The sequence below is a fragment of the Zosterops lateralis genome (assembly GCF_965231275.1).
Source record: "Zosterops lateralis genome assembly, chromosome: 2".
Classification (NCBI taxonomy): domain Eukaryota; kingdom Metazoa; phylum Chordata; class Aves; order Passeriformes; family Zosteropidae; genus Zosterops; species Zosterops lateralis.
The window spans coordinates 18,746,475-18,769,560 of record NC_139763.1 but is presented as its reverse complement, the minus strand read 5'-3'; the positions used below and the strand labels follow the sequence as shown (position 1 = coordinate 18,769,560).

Genomic DNA, 23,086 nt, shown 5'->3' with positions numbered 1-23,086 from the left:
CAGATTTTCTCTGAAGCAAGCAACACATCCTCATCCACGAAGCAGATAGCACAGTTTGTCAAAACACTAATTCTCAGCCTCTAACAGTGAAGTCCCCAGCTCACGCTCAGATCAGTTTCACATTCCAAATTCACAAGTCATTGGGCTGCCAAGTAAAACAAGGCACTTTTACACAATTCTAAGTAGTTTCTCCTTCCACTTCACACAAACTAAAAAGAAACATGCTTTCTTTTACAGCATTCAGCTTCAACTACTGGCAAGCTTTCCCCAATCAAGGAACAGTATTTTGCAAACGTTCACAAGGCAGGCAGAAAGGCAGGCAGCTGAAGTGGTGGTTGGTTCCTGCAAAAACAAAAGCATTGCTGATGTTTTCCCAGTTGGTCAGTTCCATTTCTTTTCGAAGATGCTCTTTCTCTCTCGAAGCTCTTTTTAAAATTATCTTATTCCTACCAAGTCCAACTCTGCTGGGAAGTCATTGTTACCTGGCCAAAACCAGTTGGGGCATATTTTTCCAAACACAGTAAACAGAATTCTTTAACCATGAAGAAAACAAGTCCAGATCTGTCACACACCCAGTGTCCTGGGTAACTCAGAAGGTTATTGTATTCTGTGTCTATCTGTGCCCAAAATAGAAGTGCCTCTTTAAGACGCTGGATCCGGAAATGGAACCATGGGGCCAGCAGGTGCTGGTCTTTTTAAAGTGGGGGTTGCACAGGCAGAGCTCTCTCTTGCCCACTGCTCTTGCTCTTTGCCTTTCATTCTTGCAGGCAGAGAGCTGAGGCAGCACTGGTGGAGGCTCCCCTCTGGTTTTCTATTGGGTTTTTTTTAATGAGGTAGGCAGGTGTTCAGCCATGTCCAGGAGAGCAGGGCTCCATCACACATAAAACTGACTTGGGAAGACAAATGTTATCACTCTAAATGTCCCTGCCTTCCTCCTTCTTCCCCTCCTTTATAAACTGAGCATGATGTCAGACCGTCTGGAATACCCTTTGTTAAATTTAGGTCACTTGCCCTAGCTGTGTCCCCACCCAATCTCCCATGCACCACCAAGGCCCTCACCAGCACAGCAGCAGGAAAAGCAGAAGAGGCCTTGGCTCAGTGTAAGCCCTGCTCAGCAATAACAAAAACATTTTTATATTATCAACCCTGTGTTGAGTGCAGATTTGAAACACTGCCCCGTACCAGTCACTGTGAAGGAAATAAACTACGCCAGCCAAAACCAGCACATCTACCTAACCCACGCCACATTCCTGGGGCTTATGAAAGAAAGGTTTGGATTACTGTTTCTCCATTCACCACTTTCCCCACTTGTTATGGATGACTTTTAATCTGGTGTATACTAGCTGAAAAGAAAGGTGAACAAATACAGACAGCTACCTCCATGCTCCTGCCAAAAGCAGGAGACAGTATCTAGTGTATTAGCCATTCACTGCATTGGCCTTCACAGGCACACAAATTGCCTCCTACTGACTTTCTGCAAGACTATGACCTAAGATATAAGGTATTTTCCCCATAGGTCCTTAGAAACTCAGATACCTTGTTTCCCTTCTTTTATAAACAGGAACAAGTCACACGCTTTTTGTAAATTTGATCCACTTTACATTTCTTTATTTGCATATCCTTTGAGAAGCTTAAGTAGTAATAATAATAAAAAAAAATCGTGTCCAGAATTTATCCTCCTCTTATTAAAAGAAAAAAAACAAAACAAAACCAAACCAAACCAAAAAAACAAGCCAACAAAACAAACCAAGGAAAAGAAACAACTTCAAAACCAAAACCCGAATAAATTCCTTTATTTAGAAAGAAGTCTCCATAGAGAGACTTTGCAACATTAAAAGGAGATAGAAGTAGGGAGGGTAATTATCTATGTCAGATTTTTAATGAAAGATTCATACCCAGCATTGTGTGGTTTCTTGTACCATTTTTAGCTCTCAGTATTTATACATCCAGCCCTCAGCTCACTGCAGCCAGTGATCATATGCCATCTGACAACATTTCTTACACAGACATTCTTCCCCACAGGTCTGTATGTGCCCACACTCAGCAGCCTGCCGTGTGCTGCCCCACACAGTGGCAGGTATGGTAAGGGACCAAGGGCTTGCTCCTCCCAAGTGTTAAATGCCATTGCTGACTTTCAGTTGCTTGCTTAGTTAGCACATTATTTTTTCAAGGAAATACTGCACTTTCTCCAGTCTTGATGTGTTTTTAATTTTCCATGATTTCAGACTGACCTCTGTGCTCACATATTTGTGTGCTTATTTCAAATGATGAATTATTTTCTGTTACTGCTGCGTGTGCACTTTGTGAGCTTTTTCATCTTAAATGCTACCTGAGCTGATCATGAGCCCACACTAACAGTTAAAACCACTACTCATTTCCACTGATTAAAAACTCCTAGTTCTCTCTTTGAATGCCACTTCCCACGAGCCTATCTGCTGTGTTAAGTGTTCTGCCCACACAGGTTTCTCCATGCAAAATGCCAGCTTCTTCATCTCCCTAGAAAAGCTAAATACCTTCACCAGAAACCTGCATAAGAGGTTTTTTTTTATTTTGAGATGATAGAATCAGACCATTTTATTGTGCCCATACTTGCATGAACTGGGCATAACATGGGGAGAATCAAAATCTTTGCCTCAAGGAATTCCACCAGAACAAGGATTTAAATCAGGATTTGTACACAGGATATTCAAGGATTTTAATTTCTGCAGAGCTCTGGATTTCCACAGGGCTGAAATCTCAAGTACTACTCTTTATCAAGTGCAAAGCTCTGCAGAACAAATTTCCATCAGTGGGAGTCTACAAGATACAAACAATTGTGCCTTACCCCCACATCTGTAAAGATAAAATATTCTTGGTTGCTAAAAACAGTGTGGTCTTGCTTGCTGGAAGGTTACTATGGAACACTAAGTAACTTACTGAAATTGTGGAAACATACTGAAAGAGAATGATGATTTTATAGCAGAATGAACACCCTCATTCCAGCTGTAAGCTGGCTTGGGGAAAACAGACTTCTTTTAAAACTTATTCTTAAATTTAAAACTTTGTGCTTCAAAAGATGTGACAAAGAGATTCCCCATGGCACCATGTAACTTTCCCCTTCCCATTTTTAACAGAAGTCTGATCTCCAAGGACAGTTAGGCCCTATCTTACTATGCAAGCAGTCTCATCTATACAGAAAAATCAAATGCTGTAGCTGACAGGAAAACACTAATTTGGAATAAAAATTACGTTTGGTGGGAGTAAAGTAATTGCCTGCAATGTGAAGCTTTCAGTCACTAGCCATGACAATCATGAAACAGGAGTACCAAAAATCCTGAGGATATTAAAACAAGTATCTACACTGACAAAGTTTCCATCTGCCAGTTGAGGGGAGAATGAGTTAAAAGAAATGGACTATTTCACCACATAGATCTACAAGCAATGCAAAATTCTCAAGAAAAAAGGAAAATGTTCCCTTACAGGCTTTGAAGTAAGAGCAGATGTGATTTCCTGGCAAGCTTGTGGCAGTCTGAAACCATGCTTCCATGGACATTTTTCTTTCCTCAGCTTATGCAATTTTTTTTATTGCTTATGCAATTTCTGCTCTCCTTCTCCCTGAGTGCTCCAGCCACTTCCCACGAGCCTGTCTGCTCCTCATGGATGATGCTACAATTGTCTAAGGGGCAACACAAAGAATCCTACAAAAAACAAACAACCTCCCCAAACAAACAAAACTTCAACACATTATATTTAGTTCTAGTACAGTTCAGTGCCCTGGAAACAGCAGAGCAGGAGCGAATGTCTAGGAAGAATTGCTTAGCCTGGTTTGGAACCAAGATGTGTTTACTGAAGCACAGCCCACCCGCAATATATTGCTAAGAGCAGGAAATAATCTCAGGTAAGAGAGTGCACTTCCTCAGACACAGTTGCAACAGGCTGCCTAAACAGACAGCAAACAGATTTTGCACATCTGATGTACTTCAATACCTTCTCTTTCACTGTAATCCAATTTTTCTACACAGTTTGAAGATGACAGCTCTGTAGAAACAGGATAAAACTACTTACCAAGACAGCAAGTGGAGAAAAATTACCTTTGAAATAAAAATGAATAGAAACCAAGGAAGTAAGATTAGAACTAAGGTGTTCCACTTTCAGGTTTGGTACTTAATGGCATGTGTCACTCTCAAGTTAATTAACCACATACCTCACTGTAAATAATCTGTAAAATTAATCTAACACTCAAGAAAATGAATTATCTCACATTATTTAGTTATTTGGGTTAAGCAACAGGCAGAAAGTTATTCAGCTAACTGGAGAATAAAGAAGCTGATTTTCTCTTTTAGAAATAGGATTAAAATCTAAGGATTGTGTGGTCTCCAAAACAAACTGCCAAGGATCCTGCACAGAAACAATATAAGCCTTCATGTCCATGTTTACATTAGCACCAGGCTACACAGTTTACTGCCCAGCTAAACATCAAATCACCTTTCTTTTCTTTTCTTCTATTACCTTCCACAATGAAACCCCTGAAAAGCAGTATTTTTAGCCCAACCAGAAAACGCACTGAAACAATTAAACCTCACGAACATGAAACAACCAGCTAGTCAGTGGAACTTCAAGTGAAAGCCTTCTCTAGAAATTTGATTGCTCTAAATGAAATTCATAATCAGATATTTGTTGATGAAGGCTAGAAAACACAGAAGTGAGCCCTGTGCAATCAGGGGTCTGCAGCACTCCAGAGGCACCAAGGTGTCTGGACACTGGTGCCATCTGACAGAATTAAACTGATAGGAAGTTGCTGACCGACCACTGCTAAGAAATTAGAACAGGATCAGGCACTGGCAGCTGCCTTTCTAGTAAGGATCAAGTCTACTTCAACAAGATTAAATACAGACCAGCTGACTCTGCACTCCCATCCCCCAAACCAACTCCAATCTGTCACTGATGGCAACAATGCTGACACCAGACAAAGACAACACTGCTAGAGTAAACAGAAGGATTACTTAAATCTATATATAACTATGCCTTCACATACATTTATGGCACAGTCTGAGGAGACTGAACAAGGAAATGTTAACATTTAAAAGTGCAACTTTAATAGCAAACCAGAACACTGAAGAAACATGAGTTTCACAATAATTTTTTATGTGTGCCCTGAATAGAAATTAAACACATGCACTTGGAAGAACATGTTTCACGATGCACTGAGCTGCTAGACAGCTAAATAATACTGAGTTTGATGTTTTCAGGAAAAAAAAAAGGAAGTAATCTGCATCAGTCTTCTAGATCAAACTCACACATTTGAACTTCACACTGAAACTTCTCCCTTGACTCCAGACAGACGACAGTGCTGAATTACCGTTTGGTTTATTGTTTGATATGAGTATGCTACTTTATGAAAAACACTTGAAAAACATTTTTTTGAAGAGGAACCTGCAGTCATGTTGCTGATTTTCTGGAAAGAAGTATACTCAGGCTATGAACTGACCTTTCAATTAAGTGGAAGGTCCAAAATTCAGTATTACCACAGACATGCAGAATTAAATAACAAGGTCTAATCCAGAGAAAATTAATTTCAGCAAGTAAATACATGTTTTATCCATGCTTCTAGTAAATGACATATGCAGCCTGACCAAGCATTTGGAAAGAGACATCTGGAAAAAGGGTCAAACTAAAGGAATCAGTGAAACATATCACAATTTTTGGAAGGAAGGGCTGATGGGTAACCTTGGAAATGTAAGTTTACCTCTGACTTCTGAATTTCTCATTGCTTATTTCAGCACTCTAGTAAATTAAATCAAATTTACTTAAACACATGAGGGTATCTGCTATGCCCAGCATTAAAAACACAACAAAAACCACTGGGGAAATATGCCACAAGAAACCAACAGATGTGCATCTATTGCACCTTCCACAAAATGGGAATGTTTGACTTCAGAACTAGTTCCAGGGTTTGGTGCTGGAGCAAAAGTCTGAGCACTCTCTTTTAAGAGAGACAGCTGGCATCCCACTTGTCAGAAAGTTAAGTTGTACTTCTTAGCACTTGGGAGCTCCCTGTCTGCTCTCTGCCACTTCAACGGGATAATTCACACATGAAGAATTTCAGTGACTTGATGAAGACTTTACATGAGGAGAGTCACCAGACCAAAAGCCCATCTAGTCTGACAGCCTGCTCATGACAGAGGTCAGTACCTAATGCCAAGGGAAGGTTGCAGAAGCAGGGAATACAAATCCCTACACATCACCAGCATCCCCTAGTGAGAAATGGAAAGATCAGAAAAATGCAGATGCTTCTTCCTGCTCTCCTCCAAAGCCAGCCAGCTGCTCTGCGATCTACCACCTCAACACCTCCTCCATCAGCATGCTGCACATGATGTAATCTTCACAGTCTGGACACTTCTACATTCACCAGTAGCCAAAAATCCCAAGGCAATGACAACTGATGAATTTTATAGTGATTCTGCCAACATTTTGCTGAGCAACTGTGTCAGAAATTGCAGACCTTCCAGAAATCAAGGTATTCTGCAAGGCGTGTACAAAGTGAGAACGGCAGCATTAGTTTCAGCATTTGAACAACCACAGAAAAGTTGAGGCCCAGCACACTCTTTGTAGACCTACATTCCTTGGCAAAGTTTCTACAATTTCTGTGAATACAGAGCTGACTTTTAGAGCAACAATCACTTCAGCAACTACAAATGAAATTAAACCCAGGAGATTCTTATCCAGCTAAATGTGAACAATAATGCTTAATGGTGTAACACCTATGTAATTTATTTCAGTAAAAATATCCATTTAATATTTAGCTTTCATTTCTTTACTTTACCTCCATGATTTCAGTGTACCAGAGCAGTGATCTGACAAATTCAGACATGCGTCCTTGAAAATACTGTGGGAAATTCTGATAGTGACAAAAAGGGTTTTGAGTACTTCGGAGGCCAGCAACAATTGTAATAATTGTAACACTGATGAACAGCTGGATTGCTCTGTGCTGGCTACTTCATAGGGTTACAGCACAAGTGTTTCTCTGCATGTTGCCATATCAACCTTCTCTACTTCTCTGAGCCACAGGGAAAGTGCTATCACCCTAAAGGTCTAAATAAACAGAAAATGGGCACAAATTCCTAGAGCAGGAGGTATTCTAGATTCCTTGGAATGAGCATCATAGCTGATGACATCACACGCTGGCACAGGTGCTAAACCCTGTCACTGGAAAAGACAAGAAGGACAGTGTTCCCTTGTATCCTTAGGGTTTAAGGTGCATCATCCTTTGGGTATAAATGACTAGTTTTTTCTTCCTGGAAGGTATATGTGGAAGACAAAGACTATTATTTGGAACATTTGTTTCTGAATTCCACCTGTGTTGAAAGCTTTTGTGGATCTAGTCCCAAGTGGCACACCCAAGGCTGTGACTGAAGTCTGTACAGGCCACCCAAGTCTGAGATGGGTGGCCTAACAACCTCTGCCTGCCTCTCTCACTTGATTTTTAGCATTCAAGGAAATGAGTTTTGAAAAGACCCAAGCAGATGGAAGTCTCTGAACTGTCAGTTTCTGCCATGCCAGCACCCACATTTCCCTAATGACAAAGGATTCCATCTGGATGCTTCTGATAAAACCGAGGCACAGTGAGAGATGCTGAAAAGCAAACGGTGCCTCTGGAACTCTTGGCACTAACAACACCCAATTAATATTAGCTGGGGTAAATTACGTGTCTCCAAGCAAATTCATCTGTAGAGAGGATTTGCTTTATAACAGAGAGACCTAAAAACGTGTACACTCGAGGTATTTTGCTGCCATGCTCTGTTGCAGCTTCTGAGCAGATTTTGTATGTCATGAATGTAGAAAAAAGACATCATCATTACCTCCATTTCTACCTTGGTCTCTGGGATTTCCTTTTCGCTATTACTCCAGTTGCTGAATGCCTTGGAACTTTAAACATTCTTTCTGCAACAAAAGCCACCCCCCCCCAGTAGATACAAAAAAAGGTGTGTTAGAAAACACTTAATACAGAGCCCACAATGTCACTGTCCACTTTCAAGGCTGAAAGTATCACACTAAAGGCAGATGAATTTAGATTTATCAGCAGAGAACTGAGACACAGCTCTCCTTAAAGTAAGATCATCTAGACATCCAGAAATGCTGCATGTGGCACCCAGATGGAACCAGTAATTGAGGAATTTTAGGGAAAAGTGCATAAACTGTGAAGACAGACTGCCCAAGCTGAGTGATTAGCACAGAGATCCTTTCATGCCACTTATCCCTAGAGCTGTGTCTGTCAGCATGGTCTCACCTGCTCTTTTCCACAGCAGCTGCAGCTGCTTTCACAGCCCTCCCTGCAAGGACAAAGAACGAAGAGGAGACCAGAGGAGCCACTCAGAGCAGCTGCAGATGCTAATGGAATAACCAAGCAGGCAAACCTGCCTTCAAAAAATTACCAGCACCAGTTCTGAGTGTAAGTAGTGTCTGCATCTTCCCACACCAAACTGTTCCCATATGAAGCAATCTTCCATAACAGCATTCTGAGAGGAATTTTTGCTCTTACAAGATGGGGAAGAATTCCTTGTTCCACATGTGGCCTCAGCCCTGGGGCCCACCTGTTGCTTCTTTGCCAAAACTTTGCAGAGCCCAAGTATGTCACGGCAATACCTTCAATCCTTGGAAACTGCAAGGACATAAAAGACACTGACACTCTGTGTGATCTAAAACTGAATTACCACACATATTTTCTTTGTAAAGAGATGGTTCCAGTGCCTGATCCATCAGAGCAAGCAACTGACTGGTTTGCATGGGATGCTTCTGCAACCTGCAACTACAAAGAAACAGCTATCAAATGGATCTCAGATGGTGAGGGACAGAGCAGCTGAGAGGACCAATGACCTGTCTCTCCTGTTTTTATCCCCATACCCTCAAGACAAGTCCATACAGAAGGAATTTTACCATAGCACTGATTTACCAGGGCAGCTGTTGTCAACAAGATGCATTTTGGTCACAGGAATGACATCTAAATTAACTGTTAAGCAGAAGGTCTATAAAGAACACTGAGATCATATTGTTCATTATTCTAGCACTTGAGGCTTTTGCTTTCTTCCTGCTGAGGTCCTTAAAATCCCTTATAAAAAACTGAACCTCTCAACAAGCCCCCTAGTGTATGTACTGTCTCACTACGATAAGAGGAACACATCAGGCAGACAAATAAAGGATGACAACTTCAAACACAGGTTTCTGAAGTTTAATACATATGTTCATATTAAGACAGCATTCTTCATTTCCAAATGCAAGAGGAAGTAGAGGTGTTCAACATCTTGGCATTCCTCTTAAAGCAGTATCTAGACTACAGTCTCAATGAACCACATGAGCTTCTTTTCTCACACTCCCAGCTATAAACCTCTGTAATTCAAACATCAGTACTCCACAGCATGCTTAGAAAAACTAAGACTGTACAGCCACGGGCAAATAGGGAACTGGCATTCCTGGTCCCAGCTCCACTCAACCGTCCAGGCTGCACCCATGGGAGCCTGGTCCACAGAATCCCTAGATGCCACCTAGGAGCTGAGCCTGCGGCATCCCTTAGCAGAAAACAAGAGGCCTGGCCTTCTTCTTGTGTACTTTCAGGGGTTGCCAACACTGTCAAACAGGCTCAGCCTGAGGCACACACAAATAAGAAACACTTTATATATAATTTCCAGGTACATTTATTAACTCCTCTGCAACTCTCCAGAGCACACAGCTCAGTTTCCTCAGCAGTACCTTGAGCTTTGCAATGTCTCTCTTCCATTACTTCCACCAGCAGCAAGCCACAGGTTCACAGAGCAAAGATACACATTCTCCTAAGCTCAAATTCTGTCTCTAGCACAGGATCCAAGGACATTTTCTTGACAATATTTTACAAATTGATACACTTTGTATAAAGATAACCTTGTCTGTCATGAAACAGGTGTAAAACAGTGCCCAGCTCTTGCTCTCCTGACTCTCTAATTTTGCAAGTAGAGATTCGTTTTCAATATTAAAGCAGTGAAAATTGTGGCACTTTTCCTTGGTGTAAGGAGGCATTTTCTCAATTGTTGGCTTCCTGTACCAAATAACACAGCCTCTATGCTGGACACAGTGTGTGCACTTGAGAAGATTCTGCTGCTACACTATAAAACTTTCAATCATCAGGATAAGAGATGTGGTACAAAAGGAGTAACTTCCACATTTCTTCTTCAGTTCACAAAAGAACGTGTTTCAAAAGCATCTCTCAAGCACCCACACATATTGCAGAGAGCGCTTTTATTTCACAGGCATTTCTCAGAAGCTTCAGCAGCTCAGCTTCTACAGACTGTGGCTAAAGCTCATGCCAAACAAGGCTTTTTGGTTTGTCAAAAAGTTTGTCAAGCAAGGCTGTTAAAGGCAGGAAAGTTGAGCAGATATTTATAAGTTCACCATCCACACTGCTTGGACAGTCTAGAGTAGAGAAGAAGAAAGAAAAAGAAACAGTGGGGACCAGGAGTCCATAGTTCCAAGAATTTGACCTTCAGTCTTATGAAGAAATAGGCAGATAAAAAACAGGGAAAAGCATTTACCAAAAATGAAGGAAAGAAGGAAAACCTGGTGGCAAAAGCCCCAAACCAAAGTCTGTTTTCCAAGAGGCATGCAAGCCTTAAACAAAACCAAAAGCTTAATGGATCTGGTACGATTCAAATAAATTACAAAACATGGAAAATTCCATTACTTCCTCTTCACAGAAGAGGCAGTGGCAACTATAATCTTTCAGAGAAAAAGAAACCTGAGGGGAAAAGCCTACAGATTGCAGTTTTGAAACAAACATGTTCGTTCACCATTTCCGTTCATTTCTAAAAAAATATTTTCCATCTAGCATAAAAAAATTTAAGTTGAGACATTATTTTTGGGAAAAGCTGGAGGCTATGTGTGGGCAATATAAACAGAGGCTTTGATGGAAAAAACTAGTTGGAGCATTAACAAATGACAGACTATTATCCTTTGGTAATGAACTGACATGATGGTACTTTCCCTTGCTTTTCTTTGTTTTTAAATAAAGGATTCTGTCTGTATCCTGTTAACTGCTATGGAAGGGTTCTCAGTGTACTTGCAATGCTGTACTCAATTATAGCAGTGGTTTTCTCTTATATGCAAAAGGAAACAAACAAAAATTGTGTAAGGACAAACTACATGTTTCAAAGGCTAAATTTAAAATGTAATAAATATGTGCAATTAGACAATTTACAGAACTGTTAGGGTTGTGAATCTTCCTTTCTTGGTTTTTGTCCTTTTAATTCTTGCAAATGTAAAAAGGCAACTTACTGCATTCTGTCCTTTACATCTAGGATGCCAGGAGAATCTGCTGCCATACCTAGGTCTGACAGGTATGGTAACCCAGGCAAACAACTTCATGCTTTTCAAGTGCCAGAGGGAAAACTTAAATGCAATCACAAACATTCCCAAGATGTATTGTATACTTGGATCACCAGCTACATGAAGAACCAGAGTGATAGACTAGCCTGACAAGAAAACCCTCTAAATAAGAGAATCCCTAGATAGTTATGATTACACATGAAGAAACAAATGAAGAGGAATTAAAACTGTCTGTAAGAGTTTTAACCAAATGCACCATTAATCTAAAATATGAGATAACTTTATACTGTATTAGTATGCCTGGGTTCATACAGCCTCAGCAAAACTTTGCTCATAATTATTTCTGGGCATTCCAGGAACATGCAATTGACTACAACACACCATACAAATATAAAAACTAGTAAGAAATTAATGTGACTTCCAATACAAAAGAAAGATTGTTTTAAAACAGGCTGGTTGTGAACTGTGTCATTGGAGAAGTGTTAAACCATGCAGCAAGTTTGCCAGTTTCAAGGCCCTTACTTTGCAAGTCAGCCAATCACTGCAAATGCCCACTGAGAAAACAAAACAAAAAATCCTACAGAAATTAGAAATCTGCTTGTTCTTAAAGTTTGTGGCTGCTACCAGGACTGAAATAAATCTTACCTTTTCTTCTTCGGCTAGTCTGACACAACATCTTTCTTATCTGTGGAACTTTTCTCTTTGCAATTAGCATTAAAGTTTGTATGTCACCATCTAGGCTCAAATGCCTCTCACAGAGCCACACAATCACAGAATCACTAAGGTTGGAAAAGACCCCCAAGATTGAATCATCTCATTCCCACCTACATCTCAGGCCTATTTAAGTCTTTCACAGTTAAAGTTTGCAAGATCTTATCCTCTGATGTCTGTGATCATTTCCAGCAAGCTCTAGATGAGGCATTATAAGTGAAGAGTCTGTCATCAGGTAGGATTCCTTTTAATCCATTTGATTATCCCTCTACATGCCTATCCGTGGATCAGGTGTGGGAACCAGCTATCTCTCATATGAAAAATCAAGACTCACTACACGTGTCTAAAATACAGGCATTAATGCTCTGTAGAATTTCCTAACTTTGGATGGGTAGAAAATCACCAAACTAATGGAGGTCATACTTCACAAAGATTGGTATCCCCTTCCTTATGTGCCAAATTCCCATGCCTATTTGCTCCATTGATGCTCTGTTCCCTTGTGACTCACACTTCATTAGCGCGTATCTAACTCTTGCAAACTCTGCGTTTAAAAGAAGAGCAAGCTGTGTGTCTTCTCCCAAGTGAATATCAAGGTGCAGGGGTCAGAGCCTGTGAATTCCACCCGGAGCCCTTACTGATGCCAGAGGAAGAAAACATGCGATACAGTCCTCCCCCTAATGTTCCCTAACGATTGGCTTTTACTTTAACTGATCGTCAAGGTCCCTATTGGTATTCCACTGTGGCACACCCAGCCCATCTCATTCCCTTTAAAGGCTGCGTAAAACTCTCGCCTCACCCTTACAAATGTCTCTTTCAGGCGTGGAGGTGTAAATTTCAGGCGTTACTGAAGTTTATGCTATCCAAGTTTCTCTGTAAAACTCCTCCTAAGGTAGGCATGCTCAGAACACGAAGTTTGGGATTAAAAGGAAACGGCATTTAAGAGAAAATATGCAAGTAACTGAGAGTTTCTTCTGCGGATGCATTATCTAAATCTTCTCAAGCATCAATACAGAATGACAACTGCTAAACACAGTATGAAAGATACCATGATATAGCATCATTATGGATCACAGCTAACGAACCTCTAAATTTAATTTTGTTCATAAACAGCAATCAGGAAAATTAATAAAACTACCTCTTAAAGTAGAGTAGTCCTGCCTTCAACACGGTCTCCATACCAGCTCATTTCCACACCATCAGGGAAACAATGATTTTCCCCTCCTCCTGCTGCTTATGTTTCTTCTTTTGAGAAACTTTAACGGAATGAAAAATTTATTCTATCTTCCTTTTCCCTCACCATGCAAGAAAAAAATATTTCCAAATAAGATCACAATGTGTTTTTAATTACTCACAAAATTAGCATTTAGAAAGCACCATTCACCCTATAACTATGTCACTTTTAAATTTCATTTAAGTCAAGTACTTGTTTACTTTTTCATGCTTTGAGGAATTATAGATGCTTACTTAGTAGTATCCTCACTTTATCAGGGAAGCTACTAAAGAAACTGAGGCATGCAGTAGTGAAAAACTAGAGCCTGCTTGAATTTGCATGAAGATTGCAATAGTGTCATTGAAGCACATGGAGAACTAGGTTACTACACAACACACAGCAGAGACCAGATCATTCCAAAGGGCTCCAAGTACTGCTGTGGTGGAAGGAACGAAAGTAAAATCTGTATTCTGAGTCACAAACCTCTTCCCAATTCACCTGCTCATCATAAAGAATCAAATAATATTTTTAGCAAGAGCACCCAGTGAGGGGTCGGGAAGAAACTAAATAGCTGTACCAAGGTCAAACAGGATATTTGCAACAGAGAATTTCTCACTTTCCAGGATACCACCTTTAATCACTCACATACCTTTAAACACAACTATTCAGAATAGCCAAATAAATCCAAAGAAAATGTTCTGCATTCCAAGAAACAGCCCAGTGTCTTAAAGCACCATGTACCTCATCAAAGGAACATTTCAACAGAGAACACCAAGCTGATTCTGTAAAAGCAGGATGAGAAAGGGATTCATGTCAAGCACTACCAGAGTTCCTTAACTCACCTTCCTCTGCTAACTAGATCAAGTGTGCATCACACTGATAAGAAGTGTGAATTTAAGCTGAGTTGTTTCAGCTCACCCTCTGATACCTGATGATCAAAGAACTTAAACCAGTTTTTCTTTCCTTTCCAATCATTGCTGTTATTATATGCTTTTAGAACATCTTCTCTAACAGAGAAGCAGAGAACGCTCTATTAAACATTCATTATGGGTATTTTCTACTGGATTCTTATGAGAAAATTATTCTTATTATGCTGCTTTCTTTAAACCGATAAATTTATCTGCAACATCTGTATATGAGTAAAGTGTCAATACAGTACAGCATAATCCTACAGTACAGAAGTAACCCTTACTTCTTTTAAGAATTTCACAGAAACAAAGATGACCAATACCTCTGAGGATCAAGACCTGAGAAAAACCTCAGGACTTGTGTTTACATTCCCTACCAAAGGATTTGGGTCCAGATCAAGATGCACAACAAAGAGAAATTTGTGGTATAGTACAGAATGAAGAGGATGCAGGGGGAGAAGAAAAGGGTCATGAAATCTTACTGTCAGATTAGCTAAAGAATAACAAACAAAATGGCTGCTCCATGTTTTAAGATAAATTGAGGCTTACTCTAGGGTTCAGTGATGTATTCAAGCATTTCCTGTGAGTTTCCCCCTCAGACATATAGTGCATTAAGTAGATTTAACCATAAAAATTCTAGAGCTTTTTTCCTCAGCACTGAAGATTAATATTGTCTTCTGGACAAAAGAGTTATTCTCCTATTTGCTGTCATAATTTTCTCTCTCAGCAAAAATTTTCAAACATTTTCTGCAACTTATTTCTAATGAGTGGTTCTTAAGTGCACCCATCAGTTCTGCCTGTTTCAGTCAGTTGGCTTGCTCACTTGCAGTGCCTATATTTGTGAATTCTTACAAAACCTGTAAATGTTGAAGCCATCCAGCTCAATGTTATGGGCACCAAACACCACAAAACACAGAACAAGCATGGACTTACGCAGCTCTTCTCGGTGCCTCTCTGTCTCTGCAAAAAACTGCCGAAGCTCCTCTGTGATCTCCATGTTACTCAAATCATATTCTATCTCCCCTTCAGACTCAGAGTCTTCCTCCATTTCAGAGTCCCTTTCAGCATCCTCTTCCATTTCGGAGTCCTCATCAGCATCCTCCCTGCCCTGGTAGGCACCGGCGTACTGCTGAGCTCCCCCATAATATGGAACTCTGACATCTGGTCTACAGCTGGAAGAATAGTTTTGGGTATGTGGGAGATCACTCCCATCCTGATCTGAGTAGTGGCTGCTTGGAGAGGCTGCAGCAGGATGCCATGGATGCCATGGGAGGTGATAGAAGGACTCCATGGCTTTCCTGTAGGCTTTCTGGTGCCTGCGCATCCAGCGCATGGCCAGGTCATAGTGCCTCCAGTACCTGGCATACACTCTCTGAGAGTACCACGGCTCCGTGTCTGCCTGTGGACAAAACACACGGGGAGAGGGAAAGAACACAAAAAATCAACCACACACCACAGCACTAATGCTCCTCCACCCAAAAAAGGAGGTATAAAGAGAGAGAGAAACAAAGAGTAATGGATGGGAGCAACTAAATGCAAGTACAATGCTGCCTTTTAATCTTTAGTCATCCTTTTGCAATGATAGAACAGGGAGATTTGAAAAACAAGGTGTATGAGCACAGTGCATTTGCACCACACCTCATTACTCCAAGAGACTGTTTTGGCAACTACCACTGAAGAACTAGAAATAGAGAAGTTGTAGTGTCCAGAAGGTATTTTCCACGTGTTCATGCTACTACAGTGGGAATCAGTTCTTTTTAGGAAATATGCCGTGTGGATATAATCCACAATTCCTTAGACACTCACATGAGTTCTAAGAACTGAATCATTCCAAGGTGTAGGCATTACAACCTACACCTGATTTCCAAATCCACTGACAGAAAACACAAGAGATTAAAATTCCTCGGCATTAAACAAATGAATTCATTTTATCCAGTAACATATTTCCTCCAGTAATATATTTCCTCCATCTGCCTGCCAAAGTTTCTCAGAAAAGGTCAAGCAACAATTCAGACAAGTTCATATATCCACCATGGCCACAATCAAAAACAAGACTGTATTTAGTCAAATGCAAGCTGCCAGTAAATCTCCCTTTTGTATCCATCACCAACCAAAACATGAAAAGAGGCAGTTAAGTGCCACTGATAAAGTACAAAGAAAACCAGTTCTATAGAAAGAAACATAGTGTAACACACCTTCTCCTGTCTTCCAGCTAATCTTAGTTTTCCTTAAAGAAGTTTCAAGCTGTTCAGATTTCACTAGCAACTACAAAGCCCCACAGTCTCTCTAGCCTTAAGCTCCCTTCATACAAGCCATTTCATCTCCCCCCTCATCCTCCTCTCAGAAAGCAGGATAACAGAGGATCTTAAAAAAGAGCCATGAAGTAGACTAGAGCCTAGAACAAGTAAAATAAATAGCAAATATTTTCTCCCTTTCCCTCATGTCTTAATTTCCATAGAAAACCTTTTATCTGGAGTAAAACAGAAAGCCTCTACTTTAAATAGGAAAATTTTAACTAAGCCATGTTCTGGCAAAAACTCAAAACTATGGCAAAACTAGCTGACGTTTTCAGAGATGAGCGTGACATTTACAGTCCTTTATTAGGGCTGTTTCTTTTACTTTTTTTTTTTTTTAAGGACATACAAGACAAAAATCTTTAAAAATCTGTTTCCTTGATCTGCATTGGCACCATTTGATACCCTTAAAAGAATGATTCTCTGGGGAAAAGAAATCCCAAGGCAAAACAGAAAACTCAAACCTAAAAAATCTTTTCCATTTAACACTATCCTGTGAGATTCATTTAGTTACATTTGTTTTCACTTTCTGGTTCTCCGACAATAAAGTAAATGCTAGTGAGTTTGGAATAATAATTGCAACTCTCATGCTGCCTTTCTTTTTGGAAAATTGAGCCCATTATTCCATAAGAGATCAATGCTGTATCTTTTTAAGGTCATTGCTAAATGCTCTGACGAACAAAATATCTTCAGGTAATAGAGACATCAAGAAAACCCTCCACAACAAACTTGCTTTCCTTAAGGTATTCCTGATCAAAAAGTGCAGCTGATTTGCAAAGGGCTGTGTAGCTCAGCTGTGTGATTTAGAAGTGCAGACAACTTATCTTTCCTGAAAAGAAAGAATTCATGGAGATGAAACTTCACTGCTATTCTCTTCTTGGTCTAACACTGCACTGCTGCAACACCATGCATTTGGAGTTCCCAAAATGCATCATTCCCAAGATGAGTGGGTAGAAGGAAAGCATCTGCCTTCCATATGGAATTCTTCATCCTTAATCATCCAAATACCTAACAGCTAGGATGAACAATGTTTTATTTACTGTTTCCCTTTGCTTCAGAATGTCACACTGACTCCTCATTCTTCAGCCGACATATGAGAATGTCCTATTATCGAATCTGATACATTAACAAGTTAACTTTTAAAACATTTTGCCTATTTTTTTCCTTAAATATTAAAATACTTTAAAATCCAGTTTTGAAAGACCATGAAGCGTGACAAAAGCAGGCATCTCCTACATTCTATATATCTGCAAAAAAGACAATATATTCTTTCAAAGCTCAAAAGTTATCTCCAGTTCTTATGAAATGTTTCTAAAAAGGAACTTGATGACTTTACTGAAAGCTCTGGAATCAAGTTGGTTGATTTGTCTGGCTGACTAGCTCCAGTTGTTAATTTAGGGGAAAGGAAGACAAAAAGCCAGTTCATGCAGACAGAACTGTGATGCTGGTGCTTGTCCAACTTTTTGTGAGGGTTTTTTTGTTGAAAGCGACCCTTGAAAACCACTCTTACATTTGAATTTTAAAAATACATCTGTTAAAAAAGAAATTACAGAAATGTTTTACATTTGGGTGGAAAAGGGAAAGGAACACTTTTAGCCTTACTTAGTTCTGGGCCTGTGCTTTTTCAGCTGTGGAATAAATGGAAATAAGAGATTTCCTCAAGGAAACAAAAGCTATAAATCTAAGGCAAATGATCAGAGTCCTCTGTTATTCTCCGGTTATTTCTCTGGAGTCTTCCCAGGAGTAGACAAATCACTCATTGTTGTAATCTGAATTCTATTTTCAAAGCAATTTAGCGACTTTTACATCTAATTTTTACATGTCTGCGCTCACAGTTCAATAAAACTGTTTATATGCATTTTATATATAAAATGTGACTAAGCTATCACATAGAAACCTGTGAAGACCTCTTACCATCTCTTGTGGAGTTTGTTCTGGTGATGATCAGGGTGAACTAGAAAAGAAAAGAGTAGCTTTTTAATTCATAAAAATATATCTATTAAGGTGGTCACAGGCACTGAATATAATTTTTGTTGTATTTGAGTACTGTGACCTACAGCTGCTAAGCTTCCCTTCTCTGCTGGGGCAAGTCAAAGTCTCTTACTGATACATTTTGATTAGCACCAAAAATCCCATTCCTTAAAATTCCTCACTACTGTAACAAAGTTAAAAGTAGCCTTCTACAAAATGCAGCCTGAAATGCTGGAACTGAACATTTCTCCCATTGCTCTTCTCTTTCTTCGTGCTTCCACAACCTTTGTTCTCCAAATTAATGCAAAACAAACCCCATAAACTTAAAGGAAAGAAATTGTTCTCACTTTTTAGCTGTGTCTGCCCAGGAGCTTGTATAAAATAAGCAATTGCCATAAAATGATTAAACCCATCCTGATTCCACCCATGTGGTAAGGCTTCTGTTTAACCTGTGGTGCACTTTTGACCACATACAGTCCCTTCTCTTTACTTCTCTTCATTTTTTTCCTCTCCAGCATCTGATTCTGCCTCCCAAGAAGAAAACACAGATCAGTTCAAGCTGCAACCACATTTTTTAAATGTGAGGAAAAGGCATAAGGAAGAGGGGCAACTGGACAGGAAAAAAAAAAAAAAAGAAAAGAAAAAATGGTTTTGGGGTTGAAGGAGAGAACAACACCTCTATAAGCATCAGGCAGGATTTATAATTACCAACCTTTCCAGGGTGGTTTACCAGTACATATCACTGAAAAATATTCTTAATCTCCTTTTATATGACAATTATTTTATTACACTAATAGGTTAGTTGCTTCATTCACATATTTCTCCTGACATTCTCACCCTCAGTCTGAACTTTATTTCAGGTGCCAGTGAAAGGTAACAGAAATAGAGTACACTAAACTACCTAGTGCTACTCTTAAGATATAGTCAAATGCTATTCCAGAAACACTGGAATATAGCCAAGACAGCACTTTAAACTGTTGTAGATTTATACCAGGAAAAAGCCAGGGTTTTTCAAAATGCATATGAATACAGTACATAGACCGGTTGTGTTCTGCCTGATATTTAACAATACCGATTAAAGAGCAACTTTTTGTCACTTAAGACAAGCCATACTGCATGAAAGGAGATGGTAAAATAAATGCAAATCATGCAGCAACCACAAAATCAAATGATTGTCCTTTCCAAAGCCCACACTAAGCTCAAAGCCATAAACCCCATGTAACACCAATCTGTCTGCAAGAAGCTCTACATCCAGGAGCAGTCCCACTGCAGTTGATGGAACAACTCATGACAGCAAAGGCTGCAGATTTAGGTATTAGGCAGCTAAAGCATGCGAGTCACCGGATTCTCTCCTGCCTGCTTGGAGGAAGAAGGAAACCCAGCACTGAGATCACTGCAAAACACTGCAGTGACTTGTAACACTCAAAACCCACACATACATAAAAGATTGCTGCGCTATCCCTCTTCCTGCATTTCAAACATCTCATTTCCAACCTTCTTCAAAACTTTCATCTCCACTCCCATTATGTGCACATATAATTTTTGTCTCTTTCCCGATACATCTGGATACGATCAAAGTTGCCATAACATCTTTCTCTCATACTTAAAAAACCAAGCCCATGATAGCCAATTCTTTCATTTTCCACTTAGGAAAAGTAGGTGTGCGTAATTTTCATATTCACTCTAATTCCTACCATGACAAAAATTTCTTTGAAAAAGCTTTAGAATAAACAGAAATCAGGACTGATCTCAATGGAAATAATTTTTAAAGCAGTAATTGGTAAAGTCTGATACTTTATTATTAACACACAACATGTACATATGCTTTCTGAAAGGGAAGGAGGGGAAAAACCCTGGCAAACCATCCAACTACATTAGTTTACCAAATATGAAAAACCTGTTTTGCCAAACACAGAAACTAATTATTTTCATAAATTATTTATGAAACATTAGACTACAGATCTAAAACAGACCATAGAAATGCTGCAAGCGAGGACACTAAATTAAAAAATGAGTTTGTTTTATTTTCGGTTGAATTACTCTTCCAAAACAAACTACATAAAATATGAAACATGACGAGCAGCAGAAAAATAAATATAACAGTTCTACTTCTATAATTTATACTTTAAAAAAATGAAATATGGAATGAACTGAACATATGAAACTCACCAGCAAATGTACAATTTAAAATGGGAAAGAGATTTTTTTGCTTATACTGGTCATTAATGATGGAATTTTTTTACCTCCTTTTCCCAGTTTTAAAATATTTCTCCCCTGATAATGAACCAGAGATGTACTCCCTCTCATCAAAACATGCCTTTCCCCCTTACCAGCTTGAGGCAGGTGAGCATTAGTAAAAATAAATAAATCTTATCAAAGCAATGACAGCATTTAATTCCCCTGGAGTCCAGAGAAGTTGAGACAATGTCTGTCATACCATAGACAAAACCTCAGTGCACTGGAGTTCTTAACTTGGGGAGTACATCCCACTCTGGGACCACTCTGGGACTAGTGGTGTGTTTGATACAGCACGGCCACACAGAGGGAACAGGGACAACTCCAAGCCCAGTGTAGGATCAGTGAGGGTTCCACTACCTCACAATATCCATCAATAACTAACCTGTTGCATGATATTATGGTAAAAACATCATATGTTATTAAAGGAAGGTGGAATTTCAATACGTTCAGCAGGTTTCAACAAAACACATTTATACAAAGCTTTCATGAAAAAGCCAACTACATTTGAATTGGAAATGTCCCTAACAATGGACAACTGACTGCCCCCTCTGCCCACTGCTGCTTTTGTCCCTGCTGTGAAAAGTGTCTTTACTCAGGCCAGGGCTGCCCCAACTCAGTACCCTGTTTCTGGCAATGATTACTAGGAGATACTCAGTAAAATGTGACACTAACATATTAATAAAGGAATTACTTTTTCAGGTACATTTCTCCTGATTTCAGCAAGTTCAGACACTTTATTTTTTCATCTCCAAACTGGTTTTGGCATTTAATGAGTAATAGGTGCTTCCAATAAATCCCCTGGCAGTAAGTTTCACAGTTTAAGGGATTAAACATAATTTTGTGCTGTATGTTTTGAACTCACCTTAGTACATACTAGCTAAAATACGTGACCACTACAACATCAATAGTGTGCATCCTCCCATGAACACTATTTCCTTTTATACTCCTGATGCTTACTCTGATGCAAAATTACCAACAGAAGAGGGAAATGTCTGAAAAGTGGTCCGACATTCCGTGCTTCAGATTAACACTGTACATTGCTGTGACGTTTAACTTTAATACCGAAGTGCCCTAGTTATAGTCACGCAGAAACACAAGCCTGTGATTGCCGGGACAGTTGGCAGAAAAGCTATTTCTCTTCAAAACAAGGGGTAAAAATTCCTCATACTATACACTGCATTCTCGTTTGCGAATGGCTGTAAATTCAAGACTCGTCCAGCACTTAGGATACATTTACAGCTGCTTCTCACCCCAACAGGAGTGCTATGAAGACCCACCTATCACTATGATGTTCACATCAGTGTCCTTAAAACAACAGCAACTCCTGTGAATGGAAGGGAAACAAATTAGCATAACACAAAAATAATGTTCTCAAACTTTAGCACATGTATTAGAGATCTTTTGGCCCTATCAGAAGCAGTGTAATCCACTGTGTCTCCCCAGAAGAGGGTCTTTATTCTCTGAGCTCCAGGACATAAACCCAAAAGCTATTTCAGCCAAAAATGAGAGGAAAGAAATAAAGTGCTAAAAGCTGTACAATTATCAGTAGCCCAGTTAGCTAATGTTTCATCTATATATAGTCAATTTAGTTATAAACAAGGAACAGGATGGAACTTCACCAGTACAGCTTTTGAAGGCATAAATAATTTCCTGGTTTCACAGATGTCGTGCTCAGACTCCGGCAAAGGACTGAAAGCCTCGCCGAAGCGATGGGCAGCTCCCGGCTCTGCAAACAGGGCCCACAGCTGCGGCACCCGAGGGCGGGCAGGAGGCCTCGTGCCCCGGCGGACAGAGCGCCGCTCTCGCCTCCCGAGCTCGCCCATCGCCGCCTCAGGCCCCGGGCCGATACACTGCAGAGACATGGCAAAGCTCAGCGCCCGTACCGGTACCACAACCACCGCCCGGTGCCACAATCACCGCCCTCGGCCCCGCCGGGCTCCCACATCTCCCTCCGGAGCCCTTCGCTTTCCCTCTCCCGCCGCGGTTTCGCCCCGGCTGCCATGGCCCTCAGCCCGGTCCCCTCCCCGGGCGGGAGGCCCGGCCCGCAGCCTGCGCGGGGGCACGGCCGTCCCCGCACCCACCCGGGCAGCGTGGGGCTCCGGCGGGCGAGGAGAGCCCTGCAAAGCCGCGACCAGCGCTCCCCGGCTCCGTTCCGGCGGGGCCGAGCGCGGCTTCCCCCGGCGCTTCCGCCCGGCGCTGCCCGGGCCTGCGGCGCCATCTCGTGGTGCTGTGGGGAGGCGCCGCCGCCCCAGGGAGCTGCCGGCCCCTCACGAGGACGGCCCTGCGAGCTCAGACAATCACAGGATCGCTTAGTTTGGGAAAGACCTGAGATATCATCGAGTTCAACGTTATGACAGAACACCACCTTGTCAACTAAACCATGGCACTGAGCGCCACGTCCAGTCTTTCCTTAACCACCTCCTTGT

General features: G+C 40.6%; 1 protein-coding gene across 2 annotated transcripts in view; it reads right to left on the bottom strand.

The window, feature by feature from the left end:
* Nucleotides 1-22,837, bottom strand: part of GEMIN8 (gem nuclear organelle associated protein 8) — a 28,593-nt gene extending 5,756 nt beyond the window's left edge. The window contains exons 1-4 of one of the 2 annotated variants that reach the window (XM_083884735.1): nt 22,742-22,837; nt 21,938-21,984; nt 18,366-18,405; nt 15,091-15,556 (exon numbers count right to left, since the gene is read on the bottom strand). In XM_083884735.1, coding sequence (XP_083740861.1) covers nt 15,091-15,556; nt 18,366-18,368 — 469 coding nt within the window. In that variant the 5' untranslated portion in view covers nt 18,369-18,405; nt 21,938-21,984; nt 22,742-22,837. Of the gene's footprint in view, nt 1-15,090; nt 15,557-18,365; nt 18,406-21,937; nt 21,985-22,543; nt 22,629-22,741 lie in introns of those variants that run through there. The other variant, XM_083884736.1, reaches the window with a different exon arrangement.
* Between the last annotated feature and the right edge of the window lie 249 nt (nt 22,838-23,086).